At 35.9% G+C, this 27,297-nt stretch overlaps 2 protein-coding genes across 3 annotated transcripts in view; one reads left to right on the top strand and one right to left on the bottom strand.

Annotated features, from left to right (window-relative positions):
- Positions 1-10,039, bottom strand: part of Cda4 (chitin deacetylase Cda4) — a 31,465-nt gene extending 21,426 nt beyond the window's left edge. Inside the window, exons 1-3 of the mRNA XM_028309813.1 lie at positions 9,796-10,039; positions 6,577-6,683; positions 900-1,011 (exon numbers count right to left, since the gene is read on the bottom strand). Coding sequence (XP_028165614.1) covers positions 900-1,011; positions 6,577-6,683; positions 9,796-10,024 — 448 coding nt within the window. The 5' untranslated portion in view covers positions 10,025-10,039. The remainder of the gene's footprint in view (positions 1-899; positions 1,012-6,576; positions 6,684-9,795) is intronic.
- A 1,294-nt stretch (positions 10,040-11,333) lies between these two features.
- Slh (sec1 family domain containing Slh) lies at positions 11,334-23,450 on the top strand. 2 transcript variants are annotated; one of them, XM_028309811.1, is made up of 13 exons: positions 11,335-11,492; positions 11,575-11,734; positions 11,855-12,156; positions 12,268-12,357; positions 12,653-12,911; positions 13,135-13,293; positions 13,634-13,809; positions 14,555-14,825; positions 15,451-15,580; positions 18,079-18,234; positions 20,231-20,290; positions 21,399-21,532; positions 21,674-23,450. In XM_028309811.1, the coding sequence occupies exons 1-12, from the start codon at positions 11,465-11,467 to the stop codon at positions 21,507-21,509; spliced, it is 1,902 nt and encodes a 633-aa protein (XP_028165612.1). In that variant the 5' UTR covers positions 11,335-11,464; the 3' UTR covers positions 21,510-21,532; positions 21,674-23,450. The 2 variants fall into 2 exon arrangements, with proteins under 2 accessions (XP_028165613.1, XP_028165612.1); XM_028309812.1 differs by lacking the exons at positions 20,231-20,290; positions 21,674-23,450 and having other exon boundaries at positions 11,334-11,492; positions 18,079-18,294; positions 21,399-21,618.
- Positions 23,451-27,297: the final 3,847 nt, after the last annotated feature.

The raw sequence follows: 27,297 nt of genomic DNA on the forward strand, positions 1-27,297 counted from the left end.
GCGACGTTGGGACATAATTAGCTGCCCACCTAAGTTTGCACGACAGTGTTAGCTCATTAAATGCTGTAGGTTTTGTCCTATTGATGTTGGTAGAGTCAAGATTGCAAAAATTTATTGCACAAATCCTTTTCATTGAAAAATATGCCATAAATCTCACCTGTTTATGAATAGCTGCTATTACCTTTAACTTTTTTGTTGTAGTACCAATAAGTCTTGAGATTAAAGATTGCATACATTTTCTACAAAAGCATAGAGCCTGAAAACTGCCTTCTACATAATATATTGTCTCAACCACGCGTGCTTGTGCCAGCCCTATTCAGTGTGAAATGGTGATGAAGTAGGTATTATACAGGTTGGCACTAAATAAATTATTCATGTTTTTCATAACACCTGTGAATCTGAAAACAGGACCTATCGCACGCCACTCACGTACTTGCTTGAAAACTATATTCTAAAAGCTACTGTAAAGACGAGATTCTTTGGAAATAGAATAACTTTTAAAATAAATTCCCAACTTTTACGGAGTTTGGTGTTTAAAATATAAATACTCGCTTGATATAAAATGCTAATCCAGACCTTCGTGAAATTTCTCACGCTTTACAAAATTTACTCTGGGTTTGTAGGTACAAAATACAAAAATAATATGTTTAGCCTCATACCTAATGTTATTTTATTAAGTTATGTAAGTAGGTTTATCTTTATTTTAAAATGAGATGAGATGCTGTTTAGAACAATATTAAAGTTTTTGCTCATGTTTACATCTCTGTGGATTTCGACAAATTACAAAAAGTCTTCATAGAATTTGAAATGGTTTCAGCGTTTTCGGCGTAAAAACCTACATACAGAAAAAGTTTCTTCCAGATTGTTTGTTATAGTTATATTATTATTAAATTACTTACTGGTAGCAATAGGACCACATCTCGCCTCAGCTTTGAAGGTACAGAACTTGCTGATATCGTCGAAGAACAATCCAGAAGGACATCTATTCAAGTACGGGTACCCATCGACGCACTGGAACGAAAACGAATGAATAATTACTCATGTGATGCGTACTAATATATTGGCACATTATGTAAGTCAATATTGACTGATGTTTACGCAGCGAAAGACAGAATAACCGCTTTCAAACAAAGAAACACTTACTATCATAAAAGTTCCTAAAAACGAGTTTATGCAAGTAGACATTTACAATGAATAGTCTGTTGCTTTTCATAATTGAAACGGGACTTTTTTAATCTTTTGCTCCCACCACTGCAACTCTTCAAACACGATCTACAACTTGACTACCTACCATTAAAGTCCCAAACCATGAATGAATGTTCGTAAATTGATTTACCAGGGGAGTCCGAATCTCTTCTATCATCATCATCGCTGGTTCAAGACTAGGTAAGGTAGATTTGCTGCCGACTTAACCTATCTACCTACCTCAGCTCACTACTGAAATATAAATTGAATTAAAACAATATTCAAGCGTAATAAAATTGTGCTTGGTATGGCAACACTGAAATTCAGCCAATTTCAGTAACCAAGCCAAGTTTCGAGCTTCGTTCCATTATAGAGACACATGGACATCTATGACTCTACTGCTCCTTCTTATGTTATAGCTGAAGGGTTTGAATCAAATAACTGATCCTATTCGAAGTCGTTCATGCGCATCAAATAGAAATTAGCATGTACTGATAATCTGCCCATAGTAACATGGAATCCTGCCCGCAATAGGTTTATCATATCGGAAATATCAGGTTTCTAAGTGGTAATTATCGACACATTTGTGAAGGTCGGTTTATTCTGATAAATATTTTTAATTAAATACAATATGATAGCATGAATTTGTGAATGCTACAAACTGTTAATAATACGGTCTTACCTACTTTGTAATAAGTGCTAATTTGCAACAAAATGTCTGAGACTAGACTCTGTCTGGCTATTTTTATTTCATTCTATGATAAAGTTTTCAGTCCAGTCATCTGCTGCAACACATCATCTGAAGTCCTAAATTCTAGATTGATATTCTACCCGCGCGATACCCCAGGCTATACACTCAATATGCGCAAAACGTATCGCACGCTATCAAATATGTGTGCTTTAATACAAGAAGGATCGATGAAATAAAGCTAAACTAAGTAAAACAGTAAATAATAATTTCTAATAGTGTAAAAGCAAAGACATGCCTACCTAGGTATACGGGTTCTGAAACACCTGATGAAACAGTACTATTAGGGCTAGATTATTTGTACACTGTAGTACATCAGCCCATCAGTAATTATAATTATAATACCTATGCATTTTTGTGCAATAAGTATCATACCTAAGTACTCCAAGAACATAAGATGACACAATGTGGAGTTGGATGTGCCATACATAGTTGTATTACTGTGCCATAACTATGTAGGTTGCTACAAGTGTCAGTTTTGTACATACAATTTCGAAGAAGTAAGAACCAGTAGGTGTTGTGACTGATGACGGAATTATGTCTTATTTCTATGACATAGGTACGATAGGTACTAATTGTACGCATGCGGAGTCGCGGGAAAAGGCAATTCAACATTCCTAGCGCAGCGCGATCGTATCGAGGACATAATTAATATCTACCTATACGAAACTTTCATTATCTATCTGCCTTCGGTGATTTATCTGAGAAGCGACCCTTTTGTTAAGCAATTAATTAAAGACGCTCAAATTTAATTAAGAGCTCCAGTAAGAATAGACTTCTGTACGTTTTAGCGATATAAAAAGAAGTATGGTTAATGAAAGGTTTTCTGGATGAAAGACATTTTCATTTCCGTACCTATAAATAAATTTATTCTATATTCAGAAAAGGAAAAATGCTTTCGGACGAATTTAAAGTTGTAACGATTAATACTTCAAGTAGGCCTATATTATTAGAGTAATTAAAAAAAATAGGATAGTAGTTACTTATAGTTCAGTAATTTCTGTCCGCAAATATTGACGATACGTTCTCACTTTACATACATGATACATTTATTTTATTTATTTATTTATTTTATTTTAATTGAGTTTACTCAATAACTAAGTACAATATTTAAAAAATACACGTAAAGGGATTGAAAAAGACGGTGATGTAGGTTATTTCTGGAAATCATGGAAATGTGACTTTGAAGCAACCACTTTATCATACTAGTCCTCGATTCCGTTAGAAGTCACACGAAAGGTACGTCTGAAGATTACAAATTAAGTGAACTTAAAAACCAAAAAACGTCGCGGAGATTCGTGATTATTCGTGAAGCTTCATCAGAATTGAGGGCACGTCGTCTGCCACAACGAGCCAGTCAATGTTTTTTGACAAGTTCACAAAACATTTCAATAAAATCGACAAAAACATGAGAAGATCAAAGTTTCGTCTCGATTATTTTGTTTCTTTTTGTGGATTATAGTGATTCCCAACACAGAAAACTTTGAATGGTACACAGTAATTTAATAATGCTAATTCGGAAATTGTTTTACTCCAAATATGCATTTAGAACACTTTTACTAACCAATCTGTTGTATTAATATTCATGAATCTTCACATAAAAGCTGTTTATTACATAAAATATTCGACAGGCGATCTCGCCTGACACATTTTGCTTTTGTGTATCATATATGTACACAAAAGCTGTGTTATTTCAATGTGTTAAAAACAAGTAATTCTGAATTAAAACAAAAATAACAAAATAAGTGTTTAATTAAAATGTCAGTTAGCACTTAAACGAAATCATTTTCTATTTCCAGTTTGCAATATACTCGTACGTGAATATGTTAAGAGTAGGGTTTCTGATTTCTCGACATATTTTTTTTCTCGAGTTTCGGGAATTCTCGAGGCCAAAGTCTCGAGTTTTCTCGGGTCTCGAGTCTTTTAATTAAAACTGTTGAAATCGGTTGAAATTTAATAAAAACACAGGTTTTTTAATCTAATATACCTACTTTTATATCAACAATTAATATTAGAATTTAGTACCACTTATTTTGGTAAGAAAAGAAACAAAAAATAAAATCTTTCATTTTCAAGAAACAAAAAAATAATATTAACTAAAAATCATAACTTAGTTATTAGCTAAAGGAGCAAAAATCATAAAGTCGCGTGTATTTTAAGAATATCCCAACTAATATTATAAATGCGAAAGTAACTCTGTCTGTCTGTCTGTCTGTCTGTCTGTCTGTCTGTTACGCTTTCCCGCTTAAACCTCGCAACCGATTTTGATGAAATTTGGCATAGAGATAGTTTGAGTCCCGGGAAAGAACATAGGATAGTTTTTATCCCGGTTTTTGAAACAGGGACGCGCGCGATTAAGTTTTTCTGTGACAGACAAAATTCCACGCGGGCGAAGCCGCGGGCGGAAAGCTAGTTAACAATAAAAATAATTTTGCTATTTGGACTTGTGTTCTTTGGAAAACAAATCCAAATAGCAAAATTACGATAAATAGTTTTTTTTATATAAACAAAACAATTTTTTTTAATAAATTTTTAATGACAACGACTTAAATAAACGTATTTACGAGGAGGCACGAGTATCTAACCTAACAGACAGTTAACACATTTTTCAGTTTATTTTTAACTAGCTGACCCGGCGAACTTTGTTCCGCCTTAATGGCAATAAATAAGCAGACTTTTTTTATTTCGAACGGGATAAAAAGTATCCTATGTCCTTCTCCTGGCTCTAAACTACCTCCCTGACAATTTTCAGCTAAATCGGTTCAGCCGTTCTTGAGTTATAAGTGGAGTAACTAACACGACTTTCTTTTATATATATAGATTTCAAAAACAGTCCGCGTTAAACATACATAATAAATATAGCATACTCGTAGGTGAACATTATTACTTAGTTTCGATTGAGATTATTACTTGCAAATTAAATAAGTTACAAAAGGGAAGACTAGGCCAGTCTAAAAGCAACGTTAACCTATTAAATAAGTAATTTAAACTTACTTTTGTCTAAGAAAAATAGGCTTTCAAGAATATTAAAGCTTCAAAATCGAAACTCGAGAATTCTCGAGCTCCGGTAATTTTTTTCTCGTCTCGAATGAAGCCAAATTTCTCGAGTTTTCTCGAGTTCGAGAAAGCTCGAGCAGAAACCCTAGTTAAGAGGCAATCAGGTTTAATATTGTTTTAAATGATTTTACAATTAAAAATATATTATCATATAACTTTTCCTCTAGAATAATAAATGTCTAACTACCATTTCATAGCCGGTTTTGCACTTGTGCCTAGTGCGGCTTGATTACATAGTATAGATAAATAAAATGTAAATAAAATTAAATATAATTACGGCAATAAAATAGTAGTAATAGTTCAGTCGCCAACACATCAGGCTATATTTTATAGCAAAATAGCTCATAATTACAACCAAATCAGACTCTACAATATCGAAACTACTTATTTTATTTCCTGAACAGCTCAAATTAGCGTCACAATACATCGACACGAGTTTAGTTTTTCAGAAATAATTCCTTCTATCGATAGTCCTATCGATATGTTCGACATCACTAGTTTGCACAATCAATCTACCTACCAAGTAGTATTTTTATCAACAGCATTCTTGCTCTACTGGTCTGAAACCGGTCAACCAACATAGTAAAATGTCAATACGACGAACCAAACGATTTCTTTAATTACCATTAATTTCGTATGCTTAGTTATTATGTCATTAATTTGTGAAGAAACTATTAGTCCAAGGCCATCATGTATATCCTGAGATCTATTCCACTTTGATCGCCTGGATTTGATCACCCAGGTAATCAAAGTGGACTCCAAGCGACACTTTGGTGCACTTTGATCACCTATAAGTGAACTTATCCATGGATGATCAATGGACACCAAAGTGTTGTCTGGAGTCCACTTTGATCACTTTGGTGATCAAATCCATGTGATCAAAGTGGAATACACCTATCCTTAGACCTAAGTGAATAAAATTCTACTTAACTCTACTGTTAATGCATCATTTAATTCTTTGATGGAAGATATAACCTGTTTATGGTGTCATAACCTATTGTATAAGTCGAGTTAGAGAAAAGCAAGTAGTCACTTCCTGTATACTAACTTTGGGTAGATTACGGCTAAGTATCGCTTTCATATTTTTATGCCGACACAAAATCTAGCATCGTTCATACTTAAATACCGTAACAATATGATTTATATCACGCGTGTTTGATGTAATCGTCTCTACTATATGAATAAATACCTGTCAGAAATACCTGTGTATTAATATCGAAAATGGTATGGCATCTACTAAAAGAAAATACATACTTGGGACTTATCCGCCTATGGTTTATTCAAAGTCTAAATATTTTTTTTATCCAAAACAAGGAAGCTGTGTATAGTATACCTACATTACCTACTTACTCTAAAACTATACAGTGTAAATATTAATGTAAATATGATTTAACATCGACACGTAATCATATGTAGGTACTGCATTGCTTTAAATATTATGTATATTGTCACTGAATGTCGATCACCAAACCAACATGTAGGTAAAGTAAACAACCCATTATCCTAGGTTAAACTATTAACAAGCAAGCCCTAAAGTGCCTATAATGAGCCAATTCAATTATAATTAATGGGCAGTTTGTGCTTACCTGGTAGAAGCGTCTGCAAGTGGCAGGGTCCGCAAAATTGCCGTTGCCCTGCGTGCCCTCTGGACAAACAAACTCCTCCTCCTTGTCCTTGTCCTTCTGGCAACTAACTGAAAACCATAAAGGGTAGTTTTAACCTCTCAAATTTAGCTAAGGAGTTTAGAATATGTTTCATGTTCTGAACTCATGGGTATTCATTTTAAAAACTATCTCATAAGTCATGGTTATTTTATTCTTCGCTAGCGTTACCTATCTCATTTTATGTAATTTAAGATACGCTTATAGACGACAAAAACGAGTAATATTATATGACCTACCTATTACTTAGTCCACGAACTATGTAACAGATACATACCTACTATAAAGTGTTCAATTAACTTCCTCGGAAAATTTATTACCTACTTTTATGTGATTCGAAAGTTTTACTACTAAAAAGGCATAGGTTGTTATCTAAACAAAATTACAGACTGAATGATTGTGTGATGAAAACTAAATGTGGTTTACTTATTTATGCATTACTACTATTTGTGAGGAGGTGTGTTTGATTCTCCGACTCACACTGTAATATCGGCAGTAGCGGCGTAAGGGGGGGGCGGTGGGGGCGGTCCGCCCCGGGTGCCAAGCATCAGGGGGTGACACAAATCGCGCAGATTAGTACTCACTGGCACATCTGCATNGTCCGCCCCGGGTGCCAAGCATCAGGGGGTGACACAAATCGCGCAGATTAGTACTCACTGGCACATCTGCATGGCAAATCTGCGGTCTTTGCATTGATACGGGGGGGTGGGGGGTGCGATTGTCTTTCAATCTTCGAATCGGTTTTGGGGTTACCCAAAATCCTGGGGGGTGCCATAGGACGTGTGACGGGGGGGTGATCGCCCCGGGTGCCAACCCATGCTACGCCGCGCCGCCACTGAATATCGGTGCCCATTTAAACGTAAACGTTGTGTGAAAACTACGTACATTTTTCGAAATTGGGACTCTACCATTTGAAACTTACTCTACCTAATAATCATTTAATATACATTTGAATAAGAATCACGTTCTATTCATAATTAATTAATTTATATGCTTAACGAAATGGCATAACGTTTTATAACAATGCAAATAGCATTCACTATTATCATCGTAACAGTCTCTATGTTCTTTCAATTCTTATTTGGATCTATTCAATATCTTGCTGAAAGTGAAAGTATGTATCGTAGTCCTGATTGAAAGATGATTCATTTGATTTCATAATTAAATGGCCCGTATTAAAGTTAGAAGGAAGTCACGATTCTTTAACACCTCTGATAAAAACTCGATTGACAACCGGTCGACGAAAGGTCAAAGGCAAAAGTAAAGTATTCTCATAATTATAAGTTTAGTTATGATGTGGCGTGGCACTAATAACTCGCCTGATAGTAGATAATAATAGCCATGGTTATGTAATTACTTCCATCCATCCAATCTAACGTGGAAATAAGTGTCAAAATACGATCAAAATCACATGTGTTAAAATTACATTTTGTTAGACAAATGTTAGACTGAATTTGATAACATATCTCACCTAACTGTCGATAAATAAAATTACTTTTGCAATATTGTGTGTTACTAAAAGTTTCACTTGTTTTAGTTTCTATTGAAAGGCGAGTACCTATAGAAATACCTACCTAAAACAAAAGGGAGCGATTCAATAGGCATTGGCGATATTTTAATAAATACGTGTGGATCGCGTTCCAGCAATTCGTATTTCGTGAATAACAGAAGCGACGTGGATGGAAAATGGGATGAATGGAGACGAAGATGCCGTCGTCATGAATTGGCTTGACATTTTTTTCCTATTACTGGCATTTGGCTCAATAGATCCCTGTATTTTGTTTTGAGAATAGTCATCCAGGTTCTTATGGTAGGTAGGTATCCGTTCACATACGTAACTAGTAAATATATGTACGGCGGTAATATTCAGTGCTTAAAACCGGTTTTTGACCTTAAGTTAGGATACATACCTATGTATATCCTATTGCTAAAAGCTTAATGTCTGTCGTGTGATCGTGTCGTTTGACAATTTACCCAATTTTTAACACAATTACGAAAATTTATGTAGTACGAGAGGTATCTCTAAAATTACGGTCCTAATTATGTGCCTACTTACAATATTTGTTAGAAGAAGAAGGAAGTCTGATGTACCTAATTAAATGGATATTAGGTCTTTTAAAAATACATTTTGTTGACGTGCATGCACCCAAAAATAAGCCTAAGAAAATTCCAGTTCATATTCTACACTTTTGGTAATGACTTTCGAGATAAAGGATCTATTGGAATGAAGGGGAATTTATTGCTTTTTAACCGACTTCAAGAGAACACGACTGAACATTTCGCACTTAAAGCACTAAGAATTCTGTTGGAATTTTAGGCGTTCAATGTCATAAAATTTCAAAAGTACAAAGGCATATTTAAGGTAGGTATATCTGTCCTTAAATAGTTATCATCGGCCAAAATTCACATCATTGTTAAATGTCGCCTCTCTTCAAGGTAATGATTGCACGTAGCACTAGATAATTCGGAGGAAACGTGCACGTATGCGCACTGAGTCTCAAAAAGACAGGTCAGGCGGAATCAAGTTTGTATGCATAACTTGTAAGTTGTAACGTTATTTACGATGAGTTTAATAATAGCTTAACGCGAAAAGAAATCTACCTATAGCTTATTTTATAATTATTATGAAGGGAATGGAGGAAAAGGAATGTGATATTCAATCATGTTTGAGTAAGTACTTTTCTGGTTTCTGTAAGGATATTAATAACTTAGCAGGTAGCCAAGTCAATATCCTCGATCGTACTGGAACCGGTCGCACACCTCAATGTCAAGTGAAAGAAGTACATAGGTACGTACACGACGAATTCTAATTAAGTAGGACCTACATTTAGGTCCCTTAGCGACTAACTCATACTTTCTATGATGAAGGTAAACATGAAAAATACACCAAAAAATCACGTACGAATTAACTTTTCTCACACTTTCACATACGCCCATTAAAAGTTGTCTGCCAAAACTCGTATCTAACTTGCAAATAGCTTTCACTGATCATTTCGCGGTAACAGTTACGTACAAGTTAACAAATTGATCGGCGTATCGCTTGCATAAGGTTATGAATAACTGCTGCATTGGATTTTGTTCCTGTACACGACAACGCTGCAGCAGTTGCGTGGCACTGGTAAAAAATAGGGATATTTCACTAACCATTTCCGAGAATAGCACAGATAAGAAGTAGTATCGTCTTATAAGGTAGGCTAGCCATGGCGGTCCGTGCGCCGTTCACTCGTACTCGCGACATGTCACCTTTCACCGACGCGCGCGCACTGCGCCGCGGCCGCGCTGCGCCGGCGCACCAAGCCGCTGCCATCACCAACCGACCTCCGCGGGCGGCTTTCTCCAAACCCTCTGACACTGAGTTCGCACCCAATACCATCTTATCTATTAGGTATTACACATCCGTGTGTGGAAGCAAAATCATCAACGTTTTTACGGACTTCCAGCATAATTATAAAAGTCATGAAGTCAAAAAAACTAGAAGAAAATCAAAATACCTACTTAATTACGCCTAGGTTCTTACATGAACCATGTTGATAAGGTAAAAACACGGAAGTTAATTTACAAGGTCTTACGGAAGCTTAATTGTTGTTTCGCAAATCTTTCATTCTTTTGAGTTGACGACAATTATTTCGTAAGGTCAACAAGTAGGTAATAGGTAGGTAGGTACTTATTAGTGAAAATATTTTATCTTTAGCGCCGCGGATAAATTACTCGTAATTTTGAGATTGAACTCTCGATTATATCGCATCAAATAGTGAATAAACGCCTAATTACTTATTACATAACTTATATAACTTTACATAAATATAAAGTTGCCGAGTATTTCTTCTAAAGCCTGGTCCGTGAGCACCAGGCTTTACCTATCTAACTGTGATCATCTGATACAAGTTTCAGGTATAGTATCGTATAGGTACTGAATTCACCTATCGTATAGGTACTGAATTCAGCGCATGTTGGTCACCGCTCAGAAAATGGTCTACCTCAGCGGCCGTATCAGTTTCAGGAAAATCAACCCTGCTCCAATAATATCACTTCCAATTTGGCGGTTGGACTTCGACTTAGATATTATGCATGTTCTCTCAATGTACAATTTTCATGCTTTAAGCATAAGCAATAAACTATTGACAAGAAATGGAAATTAAACAAACCTCTTACCAATTTTTTTATTGATTGCAGATCAGCCTCTCAGCAAAATATTCATGCAAGCTTTTCATTCTTCGTAATTTTTTTAGTTATAAGTAGTTTCGTAAAATAATGAATGTCCGACCCCTTACCTATCGATAAATTACCATAACAATAAAATGATATTTCAATTACGGTTAACGAGTTTAAAAGAATATTAATTATTGATTATTGTTAAAAATTCGAAAGAAAAAATTTTAATAAACCGCCCTTTTTATCCCGCCCAATCCCTCCCTCCATACAAAACTTTTTTTATCCGTATTTAAAAAAAAAATACAGTATTGGTCATTACATTTTGGCCAATCTGTAAAAAAAATAGTTGTATTTTTTTATTTTAGAGTGGCTGCGTAGATTAAATTGATTATTTTAATAATTATTAATCTACTCTACAAAATTTTACGCTTTTTTACAATTAAAAAAAGCTGTACAAACATTTTAAAATATTATTGATGAGTCATGTTTCTGAACGAAAAGCCGGACGACGTGTCGTTGTCAAATTTTTATGTCAAATTTTGACGTTTTGATTTCCAGCCCTAGCCGAAATCAAGTTCTGTTTTATTTCCTAAAACTAGATTAATTTAAGTTAAAATCGGCATTTGGGGAAAGTGGATGGCATATTACACATTTTACCACAATGACGACATTACGTGAACGTCAGCTGAGTAAGTAGCAGTTCTTTTTTTAACCGAATTAATTGATGTTATGATGACCTTTCCAATTTACTATTTTTCCCATTTCTTTCAGATGCTTTAAAGCAGATGCTGAATTTAAATCAACCCTTGACTAAGGGCGTAGCCAATGAACCTACTTGGAAGGTTTTGATATACGATAGAGTCGGCCAAGACATAATTTCACCTTTGATATCAGTTAAAGAATTGAGGGAGCTAGGAGTGACCCTTCACGTGTAAGTTGACTTGGTGACGTCAAGTTAATGCTCATATATTATTATTAATTTGATTAGACGATAGCATACTGTTAAAATGATTCATAGCCAAGACAATAACATGTTTTGAAATGTTTTTAGCCAGCTGCACTCAGACCGTGATCCAATCCCTGAGGTGCCAGCTGTTTATTTCTGTTCTCCATCTGAGGAAAACTTGGGCAGGATATGTCAAGATCTCGACAATGGGACCTATGATCAGTACCACCTCAATTTCATCTCTCCCATAACGAGGCAAAAGCTGGAAGATTTGGCTGCATCGGCGATCCAGTCAAACTCCGCTGTGAACATCCAGAAAGTTTATGATCAGTATTTAAATTTTATATGCTTAGAGGATGACCTTTTCATTATGAAGCACCAACAATCTGATGTACTGTCATACTATGGTAAAATGATTTTCCCTATGTTATTATTGTACTGTTTATCTTTTATATTTGATGATTATGAGGAAGTGCTTGAATTAATTTGTGTTCTCATAGCTTTTATTTAATTCCCAGCAATCAACAAAGGTGATACAAAAGACACTGAAATGGAAGCCATCATGGACAACATAGTTGAGAGCTTGTTCTCTGTCTTTGTCACACTAGGTGAGTTAGATTATACTTTATTAACAATTAGTAATGGTAATTGCCAATTACCATGTTCTTGTATGACAATAATTTATGCCCAAATGGATTTACAAAGTGCTCAAGAATGATTTCAATTTTGATGATGTTTGCATGAACCAATTCCTTCCAATAAGATTGAATTTGTTTGAAACAAATATCTTAATCTACAGGCACTGTGATCCAAAAGATGTATTTCACTACTATTAGAAAAAAAAATCAATTTTGTGTCAAAAATCATTAAAACAAAAGCTTATGAAAAAAATTTCTATTCCAGGTAATGTTCCTATCATCAGAAGCAGTAAAGGCAATGCTGCTGAAATGGTGGCCAAAAAACTAGACAAGAAATTGAGAGAGAATCTTTGGGATGCTAGAAATAATTTATTCCACGGCAACACTGGTCAATCCGGCTCCTTCAGTTTCACTCGGCCTATGCTCATACTGTTAGACAGGAATATTGATATGGCAACACCTTTACATCACACATGGACATACCAAGCCTTAGCTCATGATGTACTGGATTTGTCTCTCAACAGGTACTTGCACAGCATTCTTTTTTAATGGAAGTTAATGGGAAGGGTAGTTGACACCAGTAACCAATAATTCCGATACCCAATACTGCTGACCACTACTCTATTTATGGTTTGATTCAAAGTAGCAAATATTAAGCATTTGTAATTTAAAAGTGTTACCTATTAACATATTTTTTCTTCTCTTGTAACACCTATAAGTTTCACAATTTTAATTTTATGATTTCAGAGCACTGGTTCCAGAAAGCACTGCAGTGGCGGTGTCTGGCCAAAAAACCAAGACACGAGTGTGTGACCTGGACTCTAGGGATCCATTATGGGCAGAGCACAAGGGTAGTCCTTTCCCCACTGTGGCAGAAGCTATACAAGAAGATTTAGATAAATACAGGTTTGAGACACATTATTCATTCAGGAACATTACATAGTAATATAATTAATAACTTTCAAAAATTTTACTCTGAAACCATAAAAAAATAAAGCAACAACACCCATTATACTGGTTATTTGTTTGTTTGTCACTTTACTATAATATGAACAGGGATAAAACAGTATAATATAAAACAAAAAGTAGGTAATAATGATAAATTAGTTTTGTCAGACCAATGTCTGATCATCAATCGCCATGTAGCAAAAGTGCCTACTATAAAACTCCAGTAATGTAACTTTTTACTTCTATTTGTGTTTGAGTTAAAAAATCAACCCTTAAATGATAAATTATCAATCTCCAGGAGTTCAGAAGCAGAAGTAAAGAAGCTAAAAAGCTCCATGGGTCTGGACGCGGACAGCGACTTAGCACTGAGTTTGGTCAGCGACAACACGCAGCGGCTCACTAGCGCCGTCAACTCGCTGCCTCAGCTTATGGAGAAGAAGCGGCTGATTGACATGCATACTACTATTGCTACTGGTAAGCATAAATAGATGATGATAGCATAATGGAGAACCAGAGTGAATGACATAGCCCGCAGAATCGCTAAAATCAAGTGGCAGTGGGCGCGGCACATAGCTCGTAGAGCTGATGGCCTCTGGGGCAGGAAAGTTCTTGAGTGGCGACCACGAGCCGGAAGACGTGGCGTGGACAGGCCACCCACTAGGTGGACCGACGATGTGGTGAAGGTCGCGGGAGGTGCCTGGATGCGAGCGGCGCAGGACTGGTCTTTGTGGAAATCCAGCAATGGACGTCTTTCGGCTGAAACGAACGAACGAAGCATAAATAATGCTCAATTCAAAGTTTCAAACTATATTTTGTAGTAATCACAGAGACACAAGTATGTAAAGGTCACGGTATTGGGTTAACAATCAGGAAAAACGTATGTGATACTACCCCATTCTCAAAAAAGTTATACAGCAATATACAAGATAAATAATAACAAAAATGATCCATTTCACTTCTAATAAAATTCTTTAAACACGACTGAAAAAATATGTATGTAGGAATAAAAAAGTTTAATTAATCAGCCAAGGAAAGAAAATTATCGACTTTGTGTCATTCAAAAATCATCTCCCTGATTCTCTCACTCAGTCGTCCTTTGCGTTCCGTAAGTTCCGTTTCACTTATGAACCCACAATGTAACTGTCTGTTTTCGTTTTCCAACAATATTTATTAAACATTCTAATAGAAAAGTAACTACAAACCTTTGTTTTATTTGCAGCAATCCTCAACGCGATAAAATCAAGGCGGCTCGACTCGTTCTTCGAATTAGAAGAGAAGATAATGAGTAAAAGCAGTGGAGTCGAAAGCAAAACGGTGATGGACCTCATAACGGATCCCACAGCGGGCACCGCTGAGGACAAGATGCGTCTCTTCATAATATACTACTTGTGTACTTCGCAATTACCAGAGGACGAGTATAAAAAGTTCGAAGCGGCGTTGGTGGCCGCCAACTGCGATACTCAGCCGATGTCGTATATGAAACGGTGGAAGTAAGTTACAAACATTAACATTTTAAATACATACATAAATAATTATTTATGATTAGGCTAAATTATTTACAATGAGTTTCCTTAATTATTGTGCTTACCAGTTGGCGCCACTGGCGATTGCAAATGCGATAGTTCTCGTAGCGTTACAGCGTTTATCAGTTATTACTGTACCTCTAGCGTGAACAACTTTCCGTCTTCGAATCGTTTCCGTATTCGACAGAATTCGATACTCAACCTTCGAATTAAACGATAACGTGACAATTTTTATTCTCAAAATAAGTTTCGTGCAACGACATCTCATACTAAGTTCACTTTTCGACACGTTCACAAGGGCGCTGTTGTAGTTTTCGTACTAAATCTTTTGATAGCGATTTGAATACGCAAACGATTCGAACTCGAAAATTTTTCGTGCTAGCCGTACTGGACTTGGCAACATTCAAGTTATAGAACCTAGACTCGCTAGTGCTGCCAACTGGTGAACGCATTAAGGAAACCCTCATTAAAGGCTACCTCGCATTCTCCACATATCTAAAGCTTTTTCTACCCTCGCTTTGGATGCATAAAACATTTGATTTGATAGAAATCATGCCTGAATGTGCCTAATTCAATTATAACTCATTTACAGGGGTTTTACAAAGATGTCCAGTCAATATGAAGGTGGTGGTACGAAAACAGTATCTATGTTTTCCAAACTGGTCTCCCAGGGTTCTTCGTTTGTGATGGAGGGAGTCAAGAATTTGGTTGTCAAAAAACATGTAAGTTATTTAATCTTTTTTCTCATTATCATTATCAGGCGACTTTTTTAAATCAATGAAAGAATGCTTTTATTACCACTAATTGCATCAACCCAATGCGCCCACAAAGTAGACAGATGACCTTATAAGGTAAAAAAACCGGCCAAGTGCGAGTCGGACTCGCGCACCGAGGGTTCCGTACCATTGATTTATTATATTAATTAATTAAGATTATTATTTTTTATTTAAGTTATTAGTATGAAAGATTACGCGGTAATAAGCGGTTTACGATTTACGAGGTATTAAAAAAAAACTACTTACTAGATCTCGTTCAAAACAATTTTCGTTGGTAGTTTTTATTGTAATGTACTATCGGGGACTCTTCCGCCTGACCACTTTGTAGAAATTTTAGCGTAAGCGCATCGCTCCGGTCACGTGCTCACCCCGTCTCTAATTGGTTACGCATTTTACTATATTTTTACTACGACCAATAAGAGACAATCAGGGCTTAGGTTGCAATACGAAATACCATTGTGCACTTTATTGTCATACGGTTAGGGTTTAAAATGAAATGTTTCTTTTTCTTCAATCTTTCTTAGTTTTAGGCTGAGTTGCACCACCTAACTTTGACCGTAGCTATAACGGTAACCGGTGCTTTTTGTATGGAGTTTGACAGAATTTTGACGTTTGTTAAAGTTAAAGTAAGATGGTGCAACTCAGCCTTAGAATTTTAATAATAGAATTTGGTTACAAACAAATAGATATGTATTTTTTTTAATATTGTGTTTTTATACGAGGTCTGTCTGCTTTTTGCTTTGGCGATCTGTCGACATATTCTCTCCTTTGTTTTTTTGTGAAGTTTCGTGATCAATAACCGATTGATTTGTGTTGACCCGTGCTAGTAATTGGACTGTTTGATTGCCTTTTTATTGACCTCCGCTCGATTACTGAACCATGCCTCTCAAAATAATTCTTATATTTACTTACAAACTTATCTATACATTGTTAACTGTTTAAGTATTATTTAGTTTGAAGTTTAATTGTTATTGATTTAAGACCTTGTGTAAAGACACTTAATGTGCAATAAAAAATTGAATTTGAAATAAAACTAACTTAATATTATAATATTTACGATAACCAATTACCTGGATCATTGCTACCTAGTGCAATATTGATATTAAATTTTAATAACGTAGATAAGTGTTTCTTTAAAACGGAAAACAAAATATGCATTAAAAATAAATAGAAACCTATTATAAGTTTTTATTTACATTCAAGGATTTAAGAAAGTTTTAGCCAGATCTTACAATAATTGTTTTTAAGCCACAAATATTCCTTAACTCTTTATCAATTAATTCAATAACATATTGTTTTAAATTATAAGTTCCGAATAAATTAAATACCTATTAAATAAGTAAAATTCTTAAGTAACTGTATGATTTTGTATTTCTCACCCTAACTAGCTAAACTAATATCATGAGATTTACACTCATAATATCAACAATAATTGTAGAAAGGGCTACTTTTTTCTCGGGAAATTGCATAGTTACCTCGGAATGTGCGATAGCAATTTTGTGACCCGAGCGGGCAATCGCTAGTTCAAATTTTACACGAAGCCTCATATAATATTTTGTAGTTTCAAATTGACTAAAATGCGACGTTGCCAAACGAGCGCTACGGATGCGGGTAATAAGCAATACTCAATCCTAAATGCTTTACATAGAGCTTGGTTTGCTAGGGCAAACATCTACAGTGATGCGCCGACGCTGCTTAGACCCGAAACATGAATGAACGGGGGCGGAGTTTAATCGAGCGTGTGTGTGCAAACAATTTAGGCCCTTAAGGTGTCAAGGCGTTCGAGTCCCCGATAGTACATCATATTATGTTTTTTTAGATTTTTCATTTTCTTATTTTAGAAGTTAGGGGGGGGACCAACTTTTTTCCACTTTGGAAGAGTCTGTCACGCAAACTGTTCGGTTTAGAAAAAAAATGTTTTAGAAACCTCGATATCATTTTTGAAGACCTATCCATAGATACCCCACACGTATGTGTTTGATGAAAAAAAATTTTTTGAGTTTCAGTTCTAAGTATGGGGGCCCCCAATATTTATTATTTTATTTTTTTATTTTTGCATCAAAATCTTAATGCGGTTCACAGAATACATCTACTTACCAAGTTTCAACAGTATAGCTCTTATAGTTTCGGAAAAAAATGGCTGTGACATACAGACGGACGGACAGACAGACAGACATGACGAATAAGAATAATATAAGGGTTCCGTTTTTTGCCATTTGGCTACGGAACCCTAAAAAGGCGCTGGATATCCAATCCAATTTATTTCAATTGGTTCAGCACGATTTATGCACGGACGGTCTTCTATTGTGCTTTTACTCATTTCATTTGGGGTTGACCAATTTGACCATACTCATTTTATGCCGTCAAAACATATTGTATTAAACTGGTGCATATTGTATGAATTAAACTGGTACACATTGTATGAATTAAACAAACCTCCTCAGAAACTGCCGGTAAGCCGCGCAGTGGAGGCCGCTCTCGGCGGCAGCGGCAGCGGCGAAGGCAGCACCGACCTCAGCTGGCTGGACCCGCGCGCCGCGCGCACCGACGCCGCCGCCCGCGCGCGCGCCGCCCGCCACCCGCCGCCCACAGACGCCGTGGTGTTCGTGGTTGGCGGCGGCAACTACATCGAGTACCACAACCTCATCGACTTCGCCAAGGTAGGTCGATTTTGAGCTTAATGGTGACGCTGCCAGAAGCTACATTGCCACTTACAGCCTCAGAAACTGACTGCGGTTTGCCAAGGTAATTTTGGAAGGACTCGCGCGCCGCTTGCACCGACGCCGCTCGTCGCGACTTTGAACCTAATAATGATGCTAGTAGAACCTACATTGCCAATCACAGCGTCAGAACCTGATAGACTTCGCCAAGGTTGGTCAAGTAACTTTGGACCTTATGGGGCTGTTATTAAGGCTGAGTTTAGGCTAGAGCGCAGTCACGCCGCCTGTCATTACAGCGTGAAAACCTGATCGACTTCACAAAGATTGGTGGAGTAACTTTGGACCTTATGGGGCTGTTATTAACGCTGAGTTTAGGCTAGACTCCCGCGTCGAGCGCAGCCGCGCCTCCTGTCATTTACAGCGCGAGAACTTGATCGACTTTACCAAGGTTAGTGAAGTAACTTTGAATCTTATGGGGCTGTTATTAACGCTGAGTTTGGGCCATACTCCCGCGTCAAACGTAGCCGCGCCTCCTGTCATTTACAGCGGAGAACTTGATCGACTTTCCCAAGATAAGATGACGCGACTTTGAACCTAGTGGGGCTACTCTTAAGGCTGAGATCACCTGGCTGGACCCTCGCCCGCGCGCACCGACGCCGCCGCCCACAGACGCCGTGGTGTTCGTGGTGGGCGGCGGCAACTACATCGAGTACCACAACCTCATCGACTTCGCCAAGGTTGGTCGAGTAACTTTGGACCTTATGGGGCTGTTATTAACGCTGAGTTTAGGCTAGAGCGCAGTTACGCCGCCTGTCATTACAGCGTGAAAACCTGATCGACTTCACAAAGATTGGTGGAGTAACTTTGGACCTTATGGGGCTGTTATTAACGCTGAGTTTAGGCTAGACTCCCGCGTCGAGCGCAGCCGCGCCTCCTGTCATTTACAGCGCGAGAACTTGATCGACTTTGCCAAGATAAGATGACGCGACTTTGAACCTAGTGGGGCTATTCTTAAGGCATAATTATTTCGGATGGACTCGCGCGCCCCTTACACCGACGCTGCCGTCACGACTTCGAACCTAATGGTGATGCTGCTGGAACCTACATTGCCAGTTACAGCGTCAGAAGCTGATCAACTTTGTTAAGGTAGTATGACGCGACTTTGAACCTAGTTGGTCGATTTTGAGCCTAATGGTGACTCTGCCAGAAGCTACATTGCCACTTACAGCGTCAAAACCTGACTGACTGCGGTTTGGGTTTGCCAAGGTTGGTGATGCGACTTTGAACCTTACGGCTTAGTCCTAAAGCATAATTTCGGATGGTACCCCGCGCCGCGAGCACCGACGCGACTTCGAACCTAATGGTGGTGCTGCTGGAAGTTCCGGAACCTACATTGCCAGTTACAGCGTCAGAACCTGATAGACTTCACCAAGGTTGGAGGAGTAACTTTGGACCTTATGGGGCTGTTATTAACGCTGAGTTTAGGCTAGAGCGCAGTCACGCCGGCTCTGTCATTTCCAGCGTCAGAACCTGATAGACTTCGCCTAGGTTGGTGGAGTAACTTTAAACCTTATGGGGTTATTTATAAGGCCGAGTTTAGGCTAGACTCCCGCGTCGAGCGCAGCCGCGCCTACTGTCATTTACAGCGCGAGAACTTGATCGACTTTGCCAAGATAAGATGACGCGACTGTGAACCTAGTGGGGCTACTCTTAAGGCATAGTTTCGGATGGACTCGCGCGCCGCTTACACCGACGCTGCCGTCACGACTTCGAACCTAATGGTGATGCTGCTGGAACCTACATTGCCAGTTACAGTGTCAGACCAAGACCGACTATGCCAAGGTTAGCGACGCGACTTTGAACCCAGCGGAGTTGCTCATAAGGCCGAGACTTGGCTGGGCGCTGAACGCGCCACCTGTCGCCCACAGACGCCGTGGTGTTCGTGGTGGGCGGCGGCAACTACATCGAGTACCACAACCTCATCGACTTCGCCAAGGTTGGTGGAGTAACTTTGAACCTAATAGCTTAATCTTAAAGCATAGTTCAGGATGGATCCCTGCGCCGCCCATTATGACTTCGAACCTCGGTGGCGCTATTAGAAGAACCCACATCGTCAGAACCTGATCGACTTTGCCAAGGTAGTGACGCGACTTAACCTTACGGCTAAGTCTCAAAGCATAGTTTAGGATAGACCCACGCACCGCTTGTACCGCGACGCCGGTCGTCGCATTGACGCAGCTAGAAACTATACAGGGTGGAAACGATAAATTACAACTGTCTACAGCATTTTTGCGCACGGGTTATGCATAGCTTATTTTTATTGCTTTAATACCTAGAAATAAGAATTACAACAAAAAATTGTTCTGAATTTGCTTTTATGTGTAAAAAATAGAAAAATTCATATCAACGAATGTATGAAACATGAACATAGAGATGATTTAATTTGTTGCCAAATATACTTTTTTCTTTCTTTCTTTCATTCTTTCTAATTATTAAAACATATCAAACATCCATTTAAGATTCATTCTCACAAGAGAAAATTTAAAATAGAGTCCAAATATTTATTAAAAATGAAAAGTTCTAATTTCCTGTCATGTTCCATAGAAGATTTTTCTCATAAAAATCTAACCCTATCATGCTTTCAGTTTACTGGCCTTGGTAACGTCGTCTCTAAAATCCCACTATATTTTGATGAAAGCATGCCCCTTGTTCTTGCGAATAAGCCCCCATAATTAGCTATAAATATATCCCAATGAGAATGTGACGTGCATCTTTAGAGACATTCTACTATGAAGATGGAAAATTCAAATCGCTATAACTCTTTAAAAAGCAAATATTTTTGATTTGTAATCGCAATTTTTTATATAAATTTGCTTATATAATCAGAATATAATAAGTAAAATCCATGCTCAAAAAAAAATTTTTTTTTTTGTTGACCGGTGTTATCTCACTCGATTATTTCTAAACTACAAGGTATGGAAAAACTGGTTACTGATCCTGGAAGAGCTTCATGAGCTCGATACGATATGTAAAAGTAGCCACTAAGCTAATGGTGTACATTCAAGCAATCAAGAATCAAGATTAACATTGTCTTTTGTTTTCAGCAACAAGCGACGAGCGGTACTCCAAGGAAGATCATCTATGGTGCTACAACTTTGCCGAACGCTTCACAATTCCTGAAACAGCTGTCTCTGCTCGGAGAAGAAATACAATAGACATTCCCATCTCAGTAATATAACTTAGGGCTGATTTTTCAATCGTCAGATAACTTTTAACTGAAGAATAAGTTTGGCACTTTGACAGGTTTAGTATGGGAAATATGCCAAAATGACAAACTTATTCTTCAGTTAAAAGTTATCCGACGATTGAAAAATCAGCCCTTACAATGTAAATTATACCATAATTATTTAATGTATTATTATAATCTTCATCAGTGGAATTATGACTTTTATATCACAGTATAATATTGGCTTGGAATCCTAAAAGGTGAATGAAACACATGTCTCAACAAGTTGGCATTTTATTTACAATGACATTCAAAATATAGCTAACATCTAATACACTACTAATAAATTTTGATTGTTTTGAACAAGAAGTATAAAATCTAAATCACAAGATTAGTATTTCAACAGTATATCAAACCATGAACGAACAGTTACACAATTTTCACTGAAGAAATCGAAGTGTGAAAACAATGACGTGAAAAACATATAATATTTGTCATGAAAACAAAACTTGTCGATTTACGCCCCATCCCTTAAACTATTGTGCTTATTTAATAACTAAAATGATTATCTTTATTCAAAGCATAATATAAGTAATAACCCTCGAAAAATAGAAATATGTGTTAGATATTATGCTTATACTAAACTATAGTTTGAAAAAATAAAATAAGTAGATTACAGTGATCAAGGAACTTCAAGATCTCTAAAACACTCGATTGACAAGTGCTGAATAACTATGGTGAAGTTTAAAGCATACAGTTACTCATATATTAGTGGGATTTGATATTAACACGTCAACGCTTACAATACAACATCTATCACGGATTATGATATGGCTTTGGCACAGTGAATAACTAAACGTTGCCCAGTGGCAGTTACATCTGATAACGTATTTTAATTTTGATGTTGAGTGATACGGATATCACATTAAAAATGGCAATATTGATAGTGTCTATAGTAAACTACACACTCGTTATTTTTAGATGCCATTCTGATAAAACTTTTGTAATCAGTAGCAAGGGAAGCAATTGGAACTTTTTCAAACTTATCTTTACTCTTTAGGTACTTACATTTTTTCCAAATTTTGCCTCATTAGAATAACTAACGAAAATAAGATATTTCACCACAGATATGGGTAGAATTTCACAACAATAAAAGTTGAAGAATAGGCACTTCAAATTTTTAAATGGTGTTTTATATGAAGTCATATTAACTTTTTTCTAAAATTAAGTTTGTGGTTTTGGACATGTTCACTAACTTCAGATGTAAACTGCCTGAGGCATCAACAAACGGAGAGAGAGCACAAAACATGTTCATGTGCAGTCATGGCAAGATTCCAACATCATCATCAATCTTCAGATTGAAATATAAAATCCCTTCAAAGTTCACACACTATTATTTGGTAGTGTTGCATTTGAGAATTAAAATTTTCAAACATTAGAATATTCATTTGTTTCGCTGTTTCGACGTTAAATCTCATAATAATGACTTATGTGTAACCTTGAAGGAATAATACATTTCATAATCACCCTGTATAGTAAACAATTCAAAAGATATGTTTGTGCAACAAACAGAAAACAGGATGTCATAAAACGAACACAAGCACTAACACTAAGATTAAGTAATATTTTTATAACTAATGTAAATATCATAGTCGTATTACGTGTAGATAAATATCCAATAACATTAAAAATCATTATTACATTTTTAAAATATTGTGCGTAATCAAGAAATAAGTAATATAATATTATTAAATACAACACTGATAAAGCATTAAAATTTATAAACGTCATTCTATACATGGAATAACACAATTAGAAGATAAATTCACGATTGAACAAAACATGGCACTTAAGATATTCCTGAACACTGCTACACCTTATCTTCGTATCGATTAGGTACGGAATCGATATTTCTGCATTACATCGTTAACACTTAAGGACTCGCTAATGGGTCTAAAGGACCCAGTTCTTCAATATTTGTGTAATAACTTTTAAAGTTTGATGTTTGCGATGTTGTCGCTCTTAGTACCTTTCCACGACATTGTAGCACAGCCAATAGCGGTCATAATCGTCAAATGGCCCACTGCATGTGATTGCTACAGACGAAAAATGTGTTTTTGTGTCCACTGGACCCGGTAAACAAAGTGATTTTTTAAATGTTCTATACAAATTTATCATTAATTGTTAATTGGTATAAGTAGGCAAATCATAGTACTTTACGAAAATAAACAAGGTATTTTTTTAAATAATTAATTACAAAAATTTTCAAAAATAACCTTCATTTTGTCAAAAAACCTTGAATTTTTTAAATAAGTTATTATTTTAGAAAAAGGCAAGAAATATGACTATTTGGTTTATTATTTTGTCTTTGTTTATATCATAATATTATCCTTCTAATAAAGTAGTTTTCACTTTTATTTAAGTTTTTGAAAAATACATAGGATTTTATATACTGGGTCCACCGCACCCGGTAGCGAGTATGAATGTTACAAATTAAGGCGCGAGTCCTCAAGTGTTAAAATTGTTTGAAACTAGAAAACGGAACTACAGATTATATGGGTTGAAATAAATATAAAACAAAACCGACCTGCATTATGCACTCGTCTGAAACCCAAACTGCTGTGAGCAACAATGGCACTTTTTAGTTGATTTCACCCCTTGGTAGGGGTACCATGCACTCGAGCCTTCTAGTACCCATACTAGGCATAGACAACTCTAGTTTTGGGTCCCTGTTGCTGATTCAGCAGCCTGTCTTCTTCCACCGCTGTCAAGATCACTAACACCCATAAGCATAGGTCCATTTTTCTGTAATTCCGTTTAGGATTGAATAAGTCTTTAAAGAATGACTAGTCTACGACCTTTGAAGATATAGGTGACAACAATGGTAGGAGTATTAAAGATAAATATTCGTTTATTAAAGTGCCTAAGCAATACTTAATTATGACAGATCTAATATAACAGCGTCAACAGGTTACTCTTACAACTAAAGTATCCATTACAAGGACCACAAAGAGTACTAATTACACAGATTAAGGCGCATTTAGACGAATATTCCGTGTACACTATACACTTAAATTATTAGATACTTAAGCAATAAAACGCTTTATAACAATTAAGCAGCATTATTATGGCAATATTAATTTTAATATTGCCGTATTGTATAGTGTATGATAAAAAAATGCTTAAAAACAACTTAAATGTTGATTTAAATGTGACTATGGAAAATAACTGGAAAGAGAGTTCATTAATACACTTAAATTACAAATGTAACAGATCTTCTTTCTCATTGGCGAAATAAAGTCGAATAATACATTGATAAATTTCAATCCCTTTTTATCAGCAGCTGAGTAAATGATTCCAAAAAAAACACATTGTTATAATACTACAAAATTAATTATTATGGACGGAAGATACATAATCATCTGTCTGAGTGTAAATCAATTTATGTATCTTTTCCAAGTCTTGACCTTTTTGTATCTAATCATAAGTTAGTGATTAAACATGCCTTGCGACATAAAAAATAACAATTCATTAACTGACAATCCAGTCTACAGTTACGCGTTAGCTTTAAAAATGTATTCAATGTAATACTCCAATCAATGGAATGTCAAAAATTTAAATTCTTAACATAATTTGATGTAAAAATTGTAAACGTATGTAAAACAAATACCAAGAATTGTTTTATGTAGGTAAGACAATGGGTTACCTATAAAATAATTAGGTATCAAATTATAATAGAAAAACTATAAGGGACCCTTATATAGGCAATAAATAAAGATATGTTGGATGGGTATAAATGTTTGCTTAGCCATGAAATCCTAAAAACATATTAAATAAAGAAACTATACGATGTTACTTAATAAATCATGAAAGGTGACTGTCTAACAATTATATTAAAATAATACGCAAGAATTAGCAAGTGGAATGTTCAATAATAAAGGAAAATAGTTAAGAAACTACTGGCAATTGGAATGTAAAGTGATAATTTCCAAATGGCCTTGTATACCGTTAAACATTAGTTGGTTTTTGATAATGAAGTAATTAAAAGGTGACGTAATTTTTGAGAGTACAATAAAATTATCAAAGTACATATAAAATATTAAGGTGGGCGAAAAAATATAAAGTTATTTTATAATTGCTCCGCAGAACAGCTAAAACTAGTTTAGCGTGAGTAGTGTGACTAATAAACGCGTGTTTGGCAAAAGATTGTTTAAAATTATGCAGTAAATTATTATAAGAAAATGTTTTTGGATTAACAATAAATAGTCGAGAAAAAACATAATTCAGAGAAGGCGAATTAGAAATAAATAGTCGCCTTTATCGATTGACCCTTTTTGAGAGCTATTCTTTGAGTAAGACCGTTTCTTACTGGAATAACTTGATAAAATAAAACATCCATTAGCATAGTTTAGCTTTAAATTAACCAATCGTCCAAAGTGTTGTTAAATACCAATAACACAGTCAATTAAGGAATGATTCAAATTAGCCAGCTAAAGTCGAGTCAAACACATTAAAAAGGTACAGTTAGCATCAGTGGCGCGCGGCGCTAGAGCATGTTTCAAGTCTGTACCATATGGTTGAGACAATAACAACTTTAATACGTTTGGTCAGAGTAGACATTAGTAATTTTCAAAATCTTACCACTACTTTTGATGCTAGCTGTACAAGCAATATAAGATATGCCTCGATCTATCTTGATATCACACTAGTGTATCAATAAAATGCGTTACGTCAGTCTTGCAGACAGATCTTAATGGAGATTGATTTATGCCACACCCCCAACTCATTGACAATGATGTGATAACCAAGCCAGCATGAAGTTATTATTACACGTCAAAGCAAGTCCATAAAATTAGGCCTATGCAATAACGAGAAAATATTATGGATATGATGCACTAATTTATTAGGTTATTCATACAACATGCAGGTTTAAAATATTACTACCTACGATAACATTAAATCCAACAGTGCTATAAAATTCAGGGAAAACATTTGAAAAAAGTGAGTGGGTGCAAATCTGAATATATCACAAATATTCGAAGGATCCATGTTTTTCCTTGTTAAAACCAATGGTAGATTTATAATTTGCAAACAAAGAAATCTAGTTTGGTTAGATTGGATTTAAAATATTTATTGTGATGATAATTTTGCAATTATGCAATAGGGATGATGACTGGGTAATGAAATCGAAATTCTATTTAGTCCGTCAGACAGATAATAAAAAAATTTTGGACACATATTCTTGAATTTTTTTCATAATCGAATAATTACAGTATTATATTGAGTTGAAATGTCGCGTGACGTCACTTTTGAGTAAAAATTCTACTCAAGCGTGACATAACGCGCCATTTCAACTCGAAGTAGCACTGTTATTATTTAATAATGAAAGAAAATAAAAAATATGGGTTTAATATTTTCTAATTATCTGTCTGACGGACTAATAATTGAAATTTTGTCATCTAGCCTATTATACAGGATGATAATTGTGACCTATCGCAAATAGTTTCAGAGAGATCCCACAGACTATTTTCAAATAGATATCCCGTACCAATAAACAACCAGCCTAGTGAATATAGACGTCGTGAAAATTTCAGTATAGGAAGGACATAACTTTAGAATCGGAAACTTACTCTAGGTATAAGATTATATGATTTGTTTAATATTTTAAAACAACTACTAGGTACTCGAAATTTCAAGGATTAAATAGGTTTAATTAGATAGGTATACATAAAATTTTCAATGCAATAACATGGGTGGAGGCGGTCTTATTACGCCTA

Source organism: Ostrinia furnacalis, unplaced genomic scaffold (assembly GCF_004193835.3).
Source record: "Ostrinia furnacalis isolate ACB-3 unplaced genomic scaffold, ASM419383v2 OfSCF2833, whole genome shotgun sequence".
NCBI classification, from domain to species: Eukaryota; Metazoa; Arthropoda; class Insecta; order Lepidoptera; family Crambidae; genus Ostrinia; species Ostrinia furnacalis.